Source organism: Lissotriton helveticus, chromosome 8 (genome assembly GCF_964261635.1).
Source record: "Lissotriton helveticus chromosome 8, aLisHel1.1, whole genome shotgun sequence".
NCBI lineage: Eukaryota > Metazoa > Chordata > Amphibia > Caudata > Salamandridae > Lissotriton > Lissotriton helveticus.
In genome coordinates, this window is record NC_136069.1 from 407,032,374 (window position 1) to 407,049,136 (window position 16,763).

A 16,763-nucleotide genomic window follows, 5' to 3' on the forward strand; every position below is an offset into this window, starting at 1 on the left:
TACTGCTTTGTGCCAAGGTACCATAGGGTTAAGCACAGGTTAATTTAGAGACTTTTGTGTGTTCACCCTGACAATGATTGTGGTTATTGCCTGAGGGGAGCTTCCAACCCCCTCAAACAATAACCCCATTCTTACATTAGTGTGCACATATTCTACAAACAGTACATCCATCAGCTCCACTACGACTGGGACTATGCACAATTTCCTGCTAGGTATGTTGTATCTTTTTTGTTCTCCTTGTAGCACATTGACATTTTGTATTGATTTCAGAGTCTTTTATTTCAACATTTACAGATCATGTAAGGCTTGTTAATAACACAAACAGAATAATGTATCTCAAAATCCACACACTACATCTTCGGTGGACAATTATAGGGTTTGGATTAGATTTAGGAAGTAACACTAAAACCTCTGATTTACAGACAATTTTGGAAATCTGAAAGATATTCGAATGCCCGCTATAATGAATTCTGCTCTACATTGCGCACTTCATTCGGATATCAAAGGATCTTCTACTACAACCCAACTCTAAAACAGTAAATAATCTTTAATTAGGACTGATATTTGTTATGCATTCAGCAGCGTTCTTTTAATCCAAGTGCATTAACATATTTTAAAATCCATATTTTTTATTGCTAGCAGCATTTTATATATAAAACATTCATATTAATAAATGTCTTTCCACTTTTCAATCACTTTTCCATATTCATTGAGAACAAATTGCACAGCTTGTGGATGTACTAAAAACGGTGACAAAAAAATATAAAAACTTCTGGCATCTGAAAAGAATGCAGTGAACTTCATTTTTTGGTCCATTTCGCTTTAAGTAAAATAATTCATTCACCATAATTTATTCCAGAACATAATGCCATTCTGCACAAATAACATTACATCTTCAGCCACACATCCATAACCATCCCAAGTCGGAAGTACTGAATAAGATATAAAATTGATATATATATTGTGAATTTACATGTCAAATATATAATATATATGCATACATTCATATATATATAGTATACATGCAGATAGGCAGAGTGTGATATTCTATTTATTTCCCACTGTTGAGTTTGGGAGGGGCCATGAGGTGAGGCCTAGAGAGGGTCATGATCCTGTTCCCACTACTGAGCAAAGGTAAATATACCTTCAGTGCATCTACAAACGTTCTATGCCAATACATTATTTCATGTGTATGTGTAATAAAAAATATATTTAACAAAAAACATTATGCAACTGTTTAAATATGTGTAGTGAGGTAAAATTACATGAGCCTTGTGACCATTAGGAGAATTGTTTGTGAGTGCAAAGTAACTGTAATATTCAATCTGTGATCAGGAGGACACAGTGTTTTACTCATGTCAAGCGTGCTCTATTGGGTTTAAATGGAGTTTGATCTTTGCACTGTCATAAATTATGTGACTGTGTGTTTCGTACTACAGTTGCTCTAACTACCACGTGTTATTGGACCACATATTTTTTCATTGCCATGGCATAACTACAAATCTTTATAGAGAGAAACTGTACTACAAAAGCAATTTTTGGAACAGATACTTGTTGCAACTCTGAATGAAATTGGGGATGATTTTGCATAATTGGGCTCCTCGACCTGTTATGAGAAATTATACAATGAGATACTAAGACACTCATATTGGACAAAACAATAATTTAAATCTCTTGTTCACAGTATTTGCAAATGAAATGTCCTTCAACATTGCTTCTTAAAAATCTCCCGGAGTATTCAATCCCTACATACGAACGTCCAGCCACTCAAGTATATTTACTTTACCTTTCTCACAGCATCTGTACCAAAACACAAGCAGCCTCTACAAAAGGTTAGGCTTAATCAAGGCCTCTGGTTGCTTCTTTTGTGACTATGCCTGCTTTCTCGCGTGAGCAAAGCCCTGCAACATATCAATAGGAAGAGGGAAAATGATCGTGGAATTATTCTCTGTGGCTACTGTCGCCAGGGTTTGCAGGTAGCGTAGCTGCAGAGCCGCCGGGGATTCGCTGATCACCAGGGACGCCTCCTTTAGCGCGCGGGAGGCATTCATCTCTCCCTCAGCTGAAATGACCTGAAACAGAGATGTCACAATCAGCCACTAGTCAGTCTAGATTGCCCAACTTTCACCGCTTGCAAATGAAACACAAAGCATATACAGTAGGCACAGAGCAGAATTGGGACGTTTTTACAGAAATACTACAGTATAATTTCAGTATTTTTCTTAAAGAACTACGGGGCATATTATCAACAACTAGTGATATTTATCGCTAAATAAGCTCAGCGACATTTTTTTTTATCGCCGCGCATCGCCGGATTTTATCGCAGAGATAATGTGCTATTAGCAACGTTTATCTCCGAAGCGATAAAATATCCGGCGATAGCGGCGAAATGCGTGAATATAGCTGGAAATTCAGCGATATTCAGGCATTATCGCTAATAGGGACTTAACCTGAATATCCACCTCCCATTGGATATACAGGCTAAGAAGTGGTCTGAGCAGGCGTTAGGATTTGGTGATTTTTTTTGCATGTCATTAGCGATAAATATCGCTGACATGCAAAGCGGGCCCCAAACCGCTAGATATCACCTAAAAGCTGTCGCTAACTGATGTTAGCGACAGCTTGCTAATAGGGCGATGAAATTATCGCCGCTTTGCGGCCGAAAACGGTCGCAAAAGCGGCGATAATTTCATTTTGTCTGCCTTGGTAATATGCCCCTACATTTTGTGCCTTCAATCGATGTTTTCAATAGTGCAGTGTAATAAATCAATTTTTTTGCTTGAATTCTTAAATACTCAGACTTCAACTGAGCAGAAATAACAATCAGAACGAAGATAAGTTGCAAGCAATTGCTGAAACTGGCTGTAAAGATACAGTTCCAATATTTACTTAGGTACAGAATAGGCTAACAACTTCCGAAGGAAATAAGATGATGCAAGCAAACGGTGTCGCATCTCACAGCTGTGTTGATTTTACTGGGTGTCAGAACAGTGATTGCGCTCCAACTCCATCAGCGAAATATTAACAAATTCCTATGGAATTTTAGGTCTGGCCTAATAACAGCTTTAGCTGTTGGGCCAGCCTCATTTAATAAAAATGTTGAATAAAACAATACATCTATCTAAACAATTCTCTCTCTCTCTCTCTCTCTCTCTCTCTCGCTATATATCCATATCCATACTAATATTATAAAGAGGGAGCCCAAACCTTTGAGGCGGGTAATCTCAGTAACCACAGCACCAATCACAACACCCAATACAGCGTTGGAAAGGGCAGTTGCAGTAGAAGGACATAGGCTATGCAGACAGCCACCATATACATTTTTTTTTTTTTTATTGTTTTTATTAACTTTTCAAGAAACAGTGGTGTTCATCACAATCATACAGTACAAGACATACAATTGTACCGTAGGACACCATATACATTTAAAAGGTAAAAGAACCGTGCCAGCAAAGTAGTCCCTTGTGGGCGTGTCTGCGTTGTGCTGTGGGCGTGTCTGCGGGGACAATTACTGCAGCCTCTCCTACTCGCTGTGACTGAATTCTCTCATTAAACGGATTTACCCGCGGCTGATTTTGAACCATTGAAATTCACTCAAAAAACTATAAGTTTTAGTGGTGTTATAGTTAGCTGGACATTTTACTCATACAAAACCATTGAAATTGCTCCTATATAGTTAGTTGGACTAACTATATTTCGCGCACCCGCAATCCACTGCTGATGATGTCACATATTACATCATTCATGACATGGTCAGTGACATCACTGATGACATCTCAAATGACATCACTGATGATATCTCATTTGACATCACTGATCATATCACTGATGATATCATTCATGTGATAATACGATGCACCTCCTCACACTCTAATATAACCTTAATATAACCTAGGTCTACACACACATCCACTCATTCACCCATACAATCACTCATACATACAGTCACTCATCAATACAATACTATCATATGCACTTATACACCTATAGAGACACTCACACACTTTCACTCATCCATGGAGTTTCTCACACACCTAGTCAGTCATGCAAAGAATCAATCACACTCCCATTTCCTCATCTATACAGTTATACACACAACACCTTACTTATTCAAACATATACTAACACATACTTACTCTCTTAAACAATCACTGATACAAGTACACATTGATCCATACAGCCACTTGCATAATCACTGGCTCTCATGTATAGGCATTTATATATACCAACTCTCACATGCACTGAGTTTTACATATGTACTTACTTGGACATGTAGCACTGAGATATACATTCACTCACCAACACACCAATGCACACAGTAAACCGCCCATACAGCTGTTTCCACACCTCCCAGTCACCCACACACAGACACAGTCTCGTATACAAATACTTGGGCAACCAATCAATGACCCATATAGCCACTCATATAGCTACTGATCAACACATACAGCATCTTACACAACAGCAGACATACTGATGCACACATTCAGACAGTTTAGTCACTAACCCATGCATTCAGTAATACACATTTAATCACTCACTCACTCATACAGTCAGTCACGCACCTACTAAATCCTTCATCCAGACACTTATACATCTACTCATTCTTCAATATGTAAAACATATTTAAACTTTACAGAAACACACAGTCACTGGATGATGTCATCAGTGATGTCATTTGAGATGTCATCAGTGATGTCATCAGTGATGTCACTGACCATGTCATGAATGATGTAATATGTGACATCATCAGCAGTGGATTGAGGGTGCGCGAAATATAGTTAGTCCAACTAACTATATAGGAGCAATTTCAATGGTTTTGTATGAGTAAAATGTCCAGCTAACTATAACACCACTAAAACGTATAGTTTTTTGAGTGAATTTCAATGGTTTTTTAAATGCTAATACCTAACTATATATGACCTGAAACCTATGGTTTTTTCAGTGAATATATATATATATATATACATATATTTGGGATTGTGTTTCCATAGCAAATGCATTTTGTGTGTTGCTAATAACTTTGGTGCCGCTTTGACGAATCTCCTGAGACTTTCCCCAAAAGGTGCCACTTTTTGACTAGTTTGCGCATGGAAAGTCTCAGGGTGATCCATCAAGTGGGGGCCGAGAAAAAGGAGGGTGCCAAAACGTGTTGTCCCCATACATTTTTCCACAGGAACCTTAGACAATGGATTTACACCAAATTTGGCAAAAAAGCTAGACCTTGGTCCAGAAAGAGTGTTTTTTTTGTGATTTAGGGTAAATCCGTTCAGTAGTTTTTGAGCAATTAATGCAAAAAAATGTGTATATCTATGGACACGGAGCCTCCATGGATCCAAGAGATCACGTTGCCCCCTACTCGAGCCTAATAAGGCCCAGGGGACTTCATCCCCTGGGGACACCATTTTAATATAGGGGTGGGGCTGCACACGGCCCCACTCCCCAAGCCTAATAAGGGAGAGGGGACCCCATCTCCGGGCAGATTGAGCCTAATTAGACCCCAGGGTCCCCATCAGCCAGGGGCAAAATGTGAGTAAAAGGGGAGGGGGGTCTGCACGGCTCCCCTCGCCAAGCCTTAAAAAGGTCCTGGGGACACCATCTCTTAGGGCGAAACTTTAATTAATAGGGAGAGGCCAGAGCAGCCCCCCTCCCTGAGTCTTTAAAGGCCCCACAACCCATCCCCTGGGGCCAGCTAACTTACTGGGCATCCCAGCGCTATAACAGGTAAGGACAGCTGTCTGGAGTGGGCTTTTAGGGGAACAGCCAAGTCTTGAGTTTCTTTCTAAAGGACCGTTCGTTATCAGTCAGTCGCAACTCTGGGTCTATACTATTCCAGAGTTTGGGCACCAGATGTGCAAACAACCTTCCTCCCCACCTTGACCTCTTTATTCTTGTGGTGGCCATAAAAAAATTTGAGCCTGATCTGAGACAGCGGCGGGGTAAGTAGGGGGAGATCAGAGTTCGTAGCATGGGTGGACCTCTCCCATACTTGGCTCTATGTGCCAAGCAGAGAGATTTTAACGTAATCGTGGTCTGGACTGGTAACCAGTGTAGCTCTTTCAATGCCGTGCTAGCTGACTGATTCCTAGGTATATTAAGAAGTAGTCTCGCTGCCGCGTTCTGTACAACCTGTAACCAACAGGTGACATATTTAGGTGACCCAAGGGATAGTGAGTTTTCATAATCAAGTCTCGAGACCACCAGGGCTTGTACCACTGTTCTTCTTGAGTTCTCTGGGAGAAGGTCAAGAATTTTCCTAAGCGATTCTCAACTATAGGGATCACGACGCCATCTTGCAGGCCGCCCGCCAACATGGTGACCTGCGTATTGACACCGCCACGATTCGACTTTTTCCAGATTTCACACTCATAGTCCAGCAGGAGCGCCGTTCGTTCGACGGCGTTAAGAGGATGCTTCGGGAACGCGGAGTCAAGTACATGATGTTCTTCCCAGCGCGCCTCAAGATTTTGGCGGATGGAAAATCCTTCTTTTTTACCTCCCTGGAGGAGGTGCATACTTGGCTGGAGGAACGCGGACACACGGCGAGGGGCCCGGAGGCAGTGGGCGGAGGGAGAAATACAGCGCCAATGTCCCCGACCTCGTCCGCAGGATCCGTTGGGAGAGAGCGCCGAAGACAGGGCAGCCCGAGCTCGTCGGGCGGGAACAGGCCCGCAGCCTTTCTGCGTCTCCGGACATGGGGTGAACTAATAGAGACTGTTTTGGAGGGCTGACCGCCACTTATGGACACGTAAGGTATACTGGCGCTTGTGTGACTGGTGAAACTGAAACATTGCTAGGGGGTAGGTCACTGATCTGAGGGCGCATCCATGGGAGGAGGTGTGAGAGCAGTGGATAACAATGGGCTGCAATATCCAGATACGCTGGAGGGGGGCTCCGATTGCGTTCAATGAGAACACTTTCTAATTTTCGGGTACAGCCCCGGGTGATGACTTAAGGTGAAGTAGCTAATGCACTGGAATAGGGGGTTGGGTGAGGGCTTCGGGAGTTGCACTTGGTTGCAGCACTCACCCCCTAAGTTTTTCGCTCCAACGGCTACAGGCGCTCTGCTTGTTGGGGGATGTCTGGCACTGTTGGCCGACGTAGCAGGGAGAGGGGATGGTTAGGGGTTTTGGGGGAGGAAGGGTTTCTACTTAAGTTTTACAGGTTTGCTTCTGTATTGTGTAAAGGTTTTGACTCCATTGGCACAATTAGTGGACGGGCGGGAGGTGGGAGGCGGGGAGGCATGGTTATCAACCCCCACACTTGGCAGATTGGACACAACACATTAATGTAATATCCTGGAATGTAAATGGCCTGCAGAATAAGATCAAACGCACAGTGGTGCTCCAATACCTTCGCAGACATGCCCCTGATGTCGTCCTCCTACAGGAGACCCATCTGCTAGGAAACCACTGTAGGGCCCTTGATAGATTTGGATACACCTTACGTGCTCACTCTGGCTTAACCACTATGTTAGAACTGGCTATTTCTGGTAGGCTATGGCTGACGCCAAAGCCAGGCAGAAACCACCATTCTAGTCAGGGCAAGGGAGTCACACGCCAAGATAACCCCTGCTCACCCCCTTGGTAGCTTGGCACGAGCAGTAAGGCTAAACTCGGAGGCAATGTGTAAAGCATTTGCGCCAGCACACAACAGCAACAACATCCTAGGCACACAACAAAAGGAACTCCACACAAGGTTATGTAAAAATAACTTCTGTATTGTCAAAACACATTAGATAGAAATCACACATGTACATTGTGCCAACTGGCACGGGCAATATTCACCAGGGATTATTTACAAGACAGGGCCACATGGGCCACTGTCAGAATCTTTAGAAATAGAAATACTGTAAGAAATTAGAATAAAAGGATATAAAATCACTGTAGCACAAAATAACAGTTATAAATCACAACCAGTATCTACTGGTAAAGGTAGGTACACACTACGCAATACTAATAACCATAGGCCTTGATCACGCATGGACACATAACCTCTCTAGTATAACTATACTAGGCAAAACACCACCACCTAAGAATAAAAGACATTTAGGGGTAGAAGCAAGAACACATTACACATGATGCATCAAACATACATTCAGAGGTGTAGGGAAGGAAAAACACATGATGCATCAAACATACATTCAGCGGTGTAATAACAAGGCACACGATGCATCAAAAACACATTCAGAGGTGCAGGGAAAGAAAAACGCATGATGCATCAACCAACACATTCAGAGGTGTAAAATCAAGGAAGACACATGATGCATTAAAAACATTCAGAGGTGCCAGGAAAGAAAACACAACTCAATAGTGCAAAGACACATGATGCCTAAAACATTCAGAGGTGCAAGGAAAAACCACACAATTGCGCAAAACCTAAATAAGCCACCACCTGTGGCAGTCTCTAGGCCAACTGGCCTTGTTGGGGCTAGAACGCCCTGTGTCTCAATGTCAGGGGCCTAAACCTGGCAGGTGCCCACTACTTGCTGGGCACCTGGGAACATCCCAAAACCTAAACGGTGCAGCTGCCCACTAATTGCTGGGCAGCTGGGAATCATCAAAACTGCGCCAGGGCCCTCACTGGCCCTGGAACCAAAGCTGCGCCAACTGGGAGCCACACAGGTTCTGGACACCACACATGTCTTGAGCTTTGAGCTTCTCAGGGCTCTCAGACCAAATTTTCCCCGTCGTTGGAGCCTTGCAGGGCTCAAAACAAACAATGGCCCCTCGAGCCTCGCTGGCTCGTAAATTCAAATGCCCCCGGGGCCCTCGGGGGCCAAACAAGAATGCGGTGGGGCGGCCCACTACCATCCGGGGCCGCCCTGACTCAAGTGCCTCAAACCGGCACCGCTAGGAGCTTTCCCCTGGCCCGACATCACTCACCGGGCTCCTCTGGATGCAGCAGCGCTTCTCCTGCGGGGCTCCCCTGGACTCCTGGGAGCCCCGCACTGCCGTCGGCGGCGTCGGCCGCCTGTCTGGATTCACCCGGGCCCCCTCCTGGGACCCGGGGCTCTCTGCCGCCACCGCGGGGCTCTCTCCTCACGAGAGCCCCGCCTTTGCAAAAGTGCCCGGCTTCACCCGGTCCCCCATCTCGGGACCGGGACTTCGACAATGGCCGCCGAGAGGCTCGCCACGGCCACTTCCTGTTGTCCTCCTCGTCCCGCCCCCGGCCTGCCTGACTTCCGGGTCGCGGCTGCGGCCAATCGCTGCGCGGCCCTGGGGCAGGGGGGCGCGACAGCGCCTCCTAATCGCTCTCCAGGCCGGCGGCGGTGAATCCAACACGGGGCAATGCCGGGTGGGCACCGGCTTCGAATATTTAAATAAAAACGGGGTAGCACCCGTAAATTAACAAAATAAACGGGGAATAAAAGCGCTACCAAGCGCTAGAGGACCAACAAGGTCCTAGTAGAAATAAAAGCGCTCCCAGGCGCTTAGAGCAGGAATAAAGCGCTCCCAGCGCTTTAACAGGGAAAGTAAAGCGCTCCCAGCGCTAAAGGCACAAAAAGTCCAGCAACAAAGTCCCTCTTGACCTGCAGCAGTCCATCAGGTATCCAGGGGCTGGGCAGGGCTCAGGGAGGCAAGCCTTCCCCTGAGCCCAAGCAGCAGCATGCCCCTGGCAGATTCCAGTTAGAAACAAGAACATTTTGGAAGGGGACACAGCCCCTTCTTATACAGAGAAAAGTCTTTGAAGTCTTTGTGCAGGCAGTGTGAGAACCAGCTAGAACTGGTTATAGGGAAGTCCTTTCAGTATCAGGGACAGAGGTGACAGTCGCCCAGCGGGGAGGTGGAGCCAGCATTGTGGCAGGCAGGCACAGCCTCATTCACTATCAGGTGCTATCTCCTCCCACTTCCCTGGCAGCAGATGCTGCCTTTCATCCACGGGCTGACTCAGACAACCTCCTGGGGGCTCTGCAGCCCCTGTCACCCTCAAACCAGACAGTCAATCCACAAGCAGGTCCAGGCACTCTGGGCCAGGCTCACCAGCCAATCACACGCCAGGCACAGATTACACAAATAAGCCAACTTCTAAAAGTGGCACTTCTAGACTAGACACAACCGTGCCGCATACACCATTACGCAGCATTCAATCTCACGAGTTCGCACATATCAAACTCGACCCTGCACTCCCCACACATCAGGAACTACCATGGGCATACATATTCCCCATTCATTCCTATGGGAGGGCAGGTCACTCACCACACATACACAGAGAGCTCACGCACTTTACACTGTACCACAGTGAAAAAAAGCGCAAAGGCCTAAAACCATCAACACTAGGTTCCAGAAACAGGCTAGGAAAAAGAAAAAAGTTTCGGGGTGAACCTGCCAAAAAGGGCCAGGTCCAACAACCCCCTTCCAGCCAAAACGCAGGGTAGACCAATCACTCCACTGATGGGCTTCCATGCTTTGGGCGACAAAACACGGACACGGGCCCGCACGGCAGGGACACCCTCCGGTTTTTCGCCACTCTGAACCCACCTGGTTACCTCCAAACCAGAACTCTCTGACCCAACTAGGGTACCCCACTGGTACACACTAGTCATCCACAGCCAGGACCAGGCCCTAGGCCATCCAAATATCACAGGTCCTGTCCAAACCACAGAGTGGGGTCAGTAACCCCTGGCACACAATAGCCAATCTCCACTCTCCCTCTCAGGGTAGCTACAACTACCACTGATCCTTCAACCTAGGGACCACACCCTCAGGCTGACCAGAGGTCACGGGCAAGAATGCCCCACTCTACCTCTACTTCTGGGTTTCCGCACCCTCACAGGGAAGCACTCACCAGAACACAATTCTCCTACCAATTCAGGACCTCACTCCATCACTGGTCTATCACCTGGAAACTATTTCACTTCTAAGGTACAAAGCACACAGCACAGTTCCTCTTCAAGCAGGTGGGGGGACACAGCACACAGCAAAGCACCCTTTCCTCTACCTTAGTGGAAACAACAAACTGCAGGTGGGCCCCAGATTACACAGCAAGGGCAGCCTCTTCAGTCTCTTCAGCTGAGATACTTTGTTAGAGATTCCTCTTGACCTAGAAGCTTCCTAATCTCCCAACCTAGGATCTAAATCCTTAGGTTGCACCGGGGTCAGAAGTACACCGTCCCTCTGCACCCCCTTCCAGAGTTCTGCACCCTCCCACCTTGGAGCGGTACCCCTAGAAGCCAAACACCAGGTCAGGACACTGATTACAGATGCCCTTCCCTCCAGGTCAGGCTGAACCTGAACCTGGCCTCCCCCCTCCTCGGGGAACGACCTCCAGAGGCCCCAAAAATGGTCAAGCACTCTGGACGGTCAAATGCCCAGCGAACCAGGACTTCTGCACCCTCCACTTAGGAGCGGTACAGCCCAACACCAGGACCGCCGGAGTTCTGGTTACAGACACTCCCCGTCCTCTAGACACAGGAAGATCCTCCTTAAATGACTTGTAAGTACAGCCTAGGCCCCTGACCTGGCGCTCCCTTAGGGAACCCTCCAGGTCCTGAGACAGGGTTTCGGGCCAACGTGGGACACACCGTCCCACACTCACTCCGCCTCCACTGAGACAGGACATGAGCCCCTACACCCCTACCATCCTAATGGGGCCTAGCTGGGCTACACATGAACCTCTTCCCCTTCACAGGATCATCAGATACACAAACCACTACTTTTAGAATCACTCCCTAATGCCTCTGCAAGACATCCAGCACACAGCCAGACATCCACCTTCTTGTCCAGTTCCTCTGCAGGACCTCCTGCACACCACCAGAGGTACACCTCACGTGCAAGCTCCTAAAAAAAACTCACACCAACTCCTCCAGTTCAAGACACCACTCATCCACACACTCCCCCTCCAGACTGGTGAGACAGTTCCTCACTGCCCCTGACTCTCAACCTGTACCCCTCTTACTGAGCACCAGGCACCATACTCTGGGAACTGGGAATGGGACTTCACGTACTGGACACATTTATGTTGCCACCACTGGATCCTACCATACTGGGGAATCCAGACACACACACTACACTCAGGGGATAACCACCCTCCCAAGCAAGCTTTTCTCCTCCACACTCCCTTTCTTCCATCTACCCACACAGGGACAGGAAAAGGATTGGCCACTGGACCCAGCAAGGGATTCCTAATCTAGGGGAACCTCCCCCTCTACTGGCATCCCGCCCTGTCATTTTCTCTCATCTGCCACTAAACATAAAGCGCAGGAACACCATCTGAAAATGACACTCTTGAGGAAAAACAAAATCCCAAACAATAATCCCAAACATGTGACTATCTAAAAATTGCAGAGTTTTGTAATGTAGCCAGCTGTCGCTGTGGCACTGCGCAAACACAAGTCCAAATCCGCACCGCTGACCAACAATGTTAGAACTGGCTATTTCTGGAAGGCTAAGGCTGACGCCAAAGCCAGGCAGAAACCACCATTCTAGTCAGGGCAAGGGAGTCACACGCCAAGATAACCCCTGCTCACCCCCTTGGTAGCTTGGCACGAGCAGTAAGGCTAAACTCGGAGGCAATGTGTAAAGCATTTGCGCCAGCACACAACAGCAATAACATCCTAGGCACACCACAAAAGGAACTCCACACAAGGTTATGTAAAAATAACTTCTGTATTGTCAAAACACATTAGATAGAAATCACACAGGTACATTGTGCCAACTGGCACGGGCAATATTCACCAGGGATTATTTACAAGACATGGCCACATGGGCCACTGTCAGAATCTTTAGAAATAGAAATACTGTAAGAAATTAGAATAAAAGGATATAAAATCACTGTAGCACAAAATAACAGTTATAAATCACAAACAGTATCTACTGGTAAAGGTAGGTACACACTACGCAATACTAATAACCATAGGCCTTGATCACGCATGGACACATAACCTCTCTAGTATAACTATACTAGGCAAAACACCACCACCTAAGAATAAAAGACATTTAGGGGTAGAAGCAAGAACACATTACACATGATGCATCAAACATACATTCAGAGGTGTAGGGAAGGAAAAACACATGATGCATCAAACATACATTCAGCGGTGTAATAACAAGGCACATGATGCATCAAAAACACATTCAGAGGTGCAGGGAAAGAAAAACACATGATGCATCAACCAACACATTCAGAGGTGTAAAATCAAGGAAGACACATGATGCATTAAAAACATTCAGAGGTGCCAGGAAAGAAAACACAACTCAATAGCGCAAAGTCACATGATGCCTAAAACATTCAGAGGTGCAAGGAAAAACCACACAATTGCGCAAAACCTACATAAGCCACCACCTGTGGCAGTCCCTAGGCCAACTGGCCTTGTTGGGGCTAGAACGCCCTGTGTCTCAATGTCAGGGGCCTAAACGTGGCAGGTGCCCACTACTTGCTGGGCACCTGGGAACATCCCAAAACCTAAACGGTGCAGCTGCCCACTAATTGCAGGGCAGCTGGGAATCATCAAAACTGCGCCAGGGCCCTCACTGGCCCTGGAACCAAAGCTGCGCCAACTGGGAGCCACACAGGCTCTGGACACCACACATGTCCCAAACGTTGGAGCCACACAGGCTCTTAAACTACACATAGTCAAACGTTGGAGCCACACAGGCTCTGAAAACAACGGTGCCCCCTTGAGCCTCTCTGGGCTCGAAATCAATGGGGCCTTTGAGCCTCTCTGGGCTCCGAACATCAATTATGCCCCTGAGCCTCATGGGCTCTTCAAACACCGCTGCGGCGCTTTGAGCTTCTCTGGGCTCTCAGACCAATTTTTCCCCGTCGTTGGAGCCTTGCAGGGCTCAAAACAGACAATGGCCCCTCGAGCCTCGCTGGCTCGTAAATTCAAATGCCCCCGGGGCCCTCGGGGGCCAAACAAGAATGCGGTGGGGCGGCCCACTGCCATCCGGGGCCGCCCTGACTCAAGTGCCTCAAACCGGCACCGCTAGGAGCTTCCCCCTGGCCCGACATCACTCACCGGGCTCCTCTGGATGCAGCAGCGCTTCTCCTGCGGGGCTCCCTTGACTCCTGGGAGCCCCGCACTGCCGTCGGCGGCGTCGGCCGCCTGTCTGGATTCACCCTGGCCCCCTCCTGGGACCCGGGGCTCTCTGCCGCCACCGCGGGGCTCTCTACTCACGAGAGCCCCGCCTTTGCAAAAGTGCCCGGCTTCACCCGGTCCCCCATCTCGGGACCGGGACTTCGACAATGGCCGCTGAGAGGCTCGCCACGGCCACTTCCTGTTGTCCTCCTCGTCCCGCCCCCGGCCTGCCTGACTTCCGGGTCGCGGCTGCGGCCAATCGCAGCGCGGGCCTGGGGCAGGGGGGCGGGACAGCGCCTCCTAATCGGTCTCCGGGACGGCGGCGGTGAATCCATTACGGGGCAATGCCGGGTGGGCATCGGCTTCGAATAATTAAATAAAAACGGGGTAGCACCCGTAAATTAACAAAATAAACGGGGAATAAAAGCGCTACCAAGCGCTAGAGGACGGACAAGGTCCTAGTAGAAATAAAAGCGCTCCCAGGCGCTTAGAGCAGGAATAAAGCGCTCCCAGCGCTTTAACAGGGAAAGTAAAGCGCTCCCAGCGCTAAAGGCACAAAAAGTCCAGCAACAAAGTCCCTCTTGACCTGCAGCAGTCCATCAGGTATCCAGGGGCTGGGCAGGGCTCAGGGAGGCAAGCCTTCCCCTGAGCCCAAGCAGCAGCATGCCCCTGACAGATTCCAGTTAGAAACAAGAACATTTTGGAAGGGGACACAGCCCCTTCTTATACAGAGAAAAGTCTTTGAAGTCTTTGTGCAGGCAGTGTGAGAACCAGCTAGAACTGGTTATAGGGAAGTCCTTTCAGTATCAGGGACAGAGGTGACAGTCGCCCAGCGGGGAGGTGGAGCCTGCATTGTGGCAGGCAGGCACAGCCTCATTCACTATCAGGTGCTATCTCCTCCCACTTCCCTGGCAGCAGATGCTGCCTTTCATCCACGGGCTGACTCAGACAACCTCCTGGGGGCTCTGCAGCCCCTGTCACCCTCAAACCAGACAGTCAATCCACAAGCAGGTCCAGGCACTCTGGGCCAGGCTCACCAGCCAATCACACGCCAGGCACAGATTACACAAATATGCCAACTTCTAAAAGTGGCACTTCTAGACTAGACACACCATTACGCAGCATTCAATCTCACGAGTTCACACATATCAAACTCGACCCTGCACTGCCCACACATCAGGAACTACCATGGGCATACATATTCCCCATTCATTCCTACGGGAGGGCAGGTCACTCACCACACATACACAGAGAGCTCACACACTTTACACTGTACCACAGTGGATAAGTGCGCAAAGGCCTAAAACCATCAACACTAGGTTCCAGAAACAGGCTAGGAAAAAGCAAAAAGTTTCGGGGTGAACCTGCCAAAAAGGGCCAGGTCCAACAGACGGGCTCCAGGGGAGTGGGCATTCTTGTTAAAAACGCTTTACCGCTGGTCATAGGGAAGCGTTGGTTGGACCCCTTAGGGCGTTACGCGGCGCTTACTGCCCAGTGGAAGGGCCAAACACTGAACCTGTGCTCACTTTACATCCCTCCGAAACTACACACTACCACTCTCCCAGACCTTGGAAAATTGCTTTTGGAGATGCCTACTGGGACGCTGGTCCTTGGGGGTGATATGAATGACGTCATGGCAAAGGACCTTGATAGGTCACAGGCTCCACCGGCCAGGGGAGGGGTGAGTCATCTTAGGGACTTTACGCAGGCGATGGGCTTGGTGGATCTATGGAGGGCACATAACCCACTGCTTAGACAGTACACGCATGTCTCAGCGGCGCATGGCTCGGGGTCCCTGATCGATTATTTATTCACACAGACGGCATACATGGGCCTCTTCCGGGATGGACACCATAGAGCTAGGGGGATATCTGACCATGCGCCGGTGGGGGTACAGTTGGTGGGCCCTAGGCGAGATTGGAGCATTCCCCCACGACTTGACACCTTTCTATTTAAGGATTGGAAATTCCAGGAAAATTTCAGGGAGAGGCTGGACCAATATTTTGTGGAAAACGTAGGCTCAGTTAGCTCCCCTGGGATAGTCTGGGAGGCGTATAAGACAGTGGCTAGAGATTTTGTGCAGGCGGAGTTCTGGCGGCGCCGTAAGGAAAAATATGCCCAAACAGATCATCTAGAGCAGGAGCTGCAGGCACTGGAGAACGGGAGGGGACTTGTCCAGGAGCAGGACAGGCACCACAGGGCGAGCCTTCTGGGCAAATACCTAAGAGATGTCCTTATGGAACAGGCGCGCTCCCGTGCAATTGCCACCCAGCGACGAGTGTATGACTTGGGAGACAAGTCCAGCAAAATGATAGCGTGGTTGGAGAAGAGGGATAGGGGACGGAACTGGGTGCCGGGGATAGAGCGGCCGGAGGGGACAGTGTGCGACACTAGCGCGGCAATTGCGGAGGAGTTTGCGCTCTATTATGAGGCAATATACCGGTCTCAAACGACTCGGACGGAGCGAGAGTGCCGGGATTTCCTGGCCCCCCCTACAGCTGCCCATACTGGAACCAGCAGATAGAGATATCCTGGACTCTGATATTACGGTCAAGGAAGTGGAGGAGGCCATGGGGGATTTACAAACGGGGAAGGCCCCGGGACCCAATGGGTTTCCGGCAGAGGCGTTTGGGTGTGTGGCTAGTAGAACGGCGCCACACCTGCGCAGTGTGTTCAGCGAGGCGAGGGAGGTCGGGCAGCTTCCGAGGGATTTATGATTAGCAACAATTGTGGTGATCCACAA

The 16,763-nt window shown here is 48.5% G+C and overlaps 1 protein-coding gene across 1 annotated transcript in view; it reads right to left on the reverse strand.

Annotated features, from left to right (window-relative positions):
- Positions 1 to 253: 253 nt before the first annotated feature.
- STOML3 (stomatin like 3) overlaps positions 254 to 16,763 on the reverse strand; it is a 135,457-nt gene continuing 118,947 nt past the window's right edge. The window contains exon 8 of the mRNA XM_078657235.1: positions 254 to 2,072. Within this exon, the coding sequence (XP_078513361.1) occupies positions 1,872 to 2,072 (201 nt within the window). The 3' untranslated portion in view covers positions 254 to 1,871. The remainder of the gene's footprint in view (positions 2,073 to 16,763) is intronic.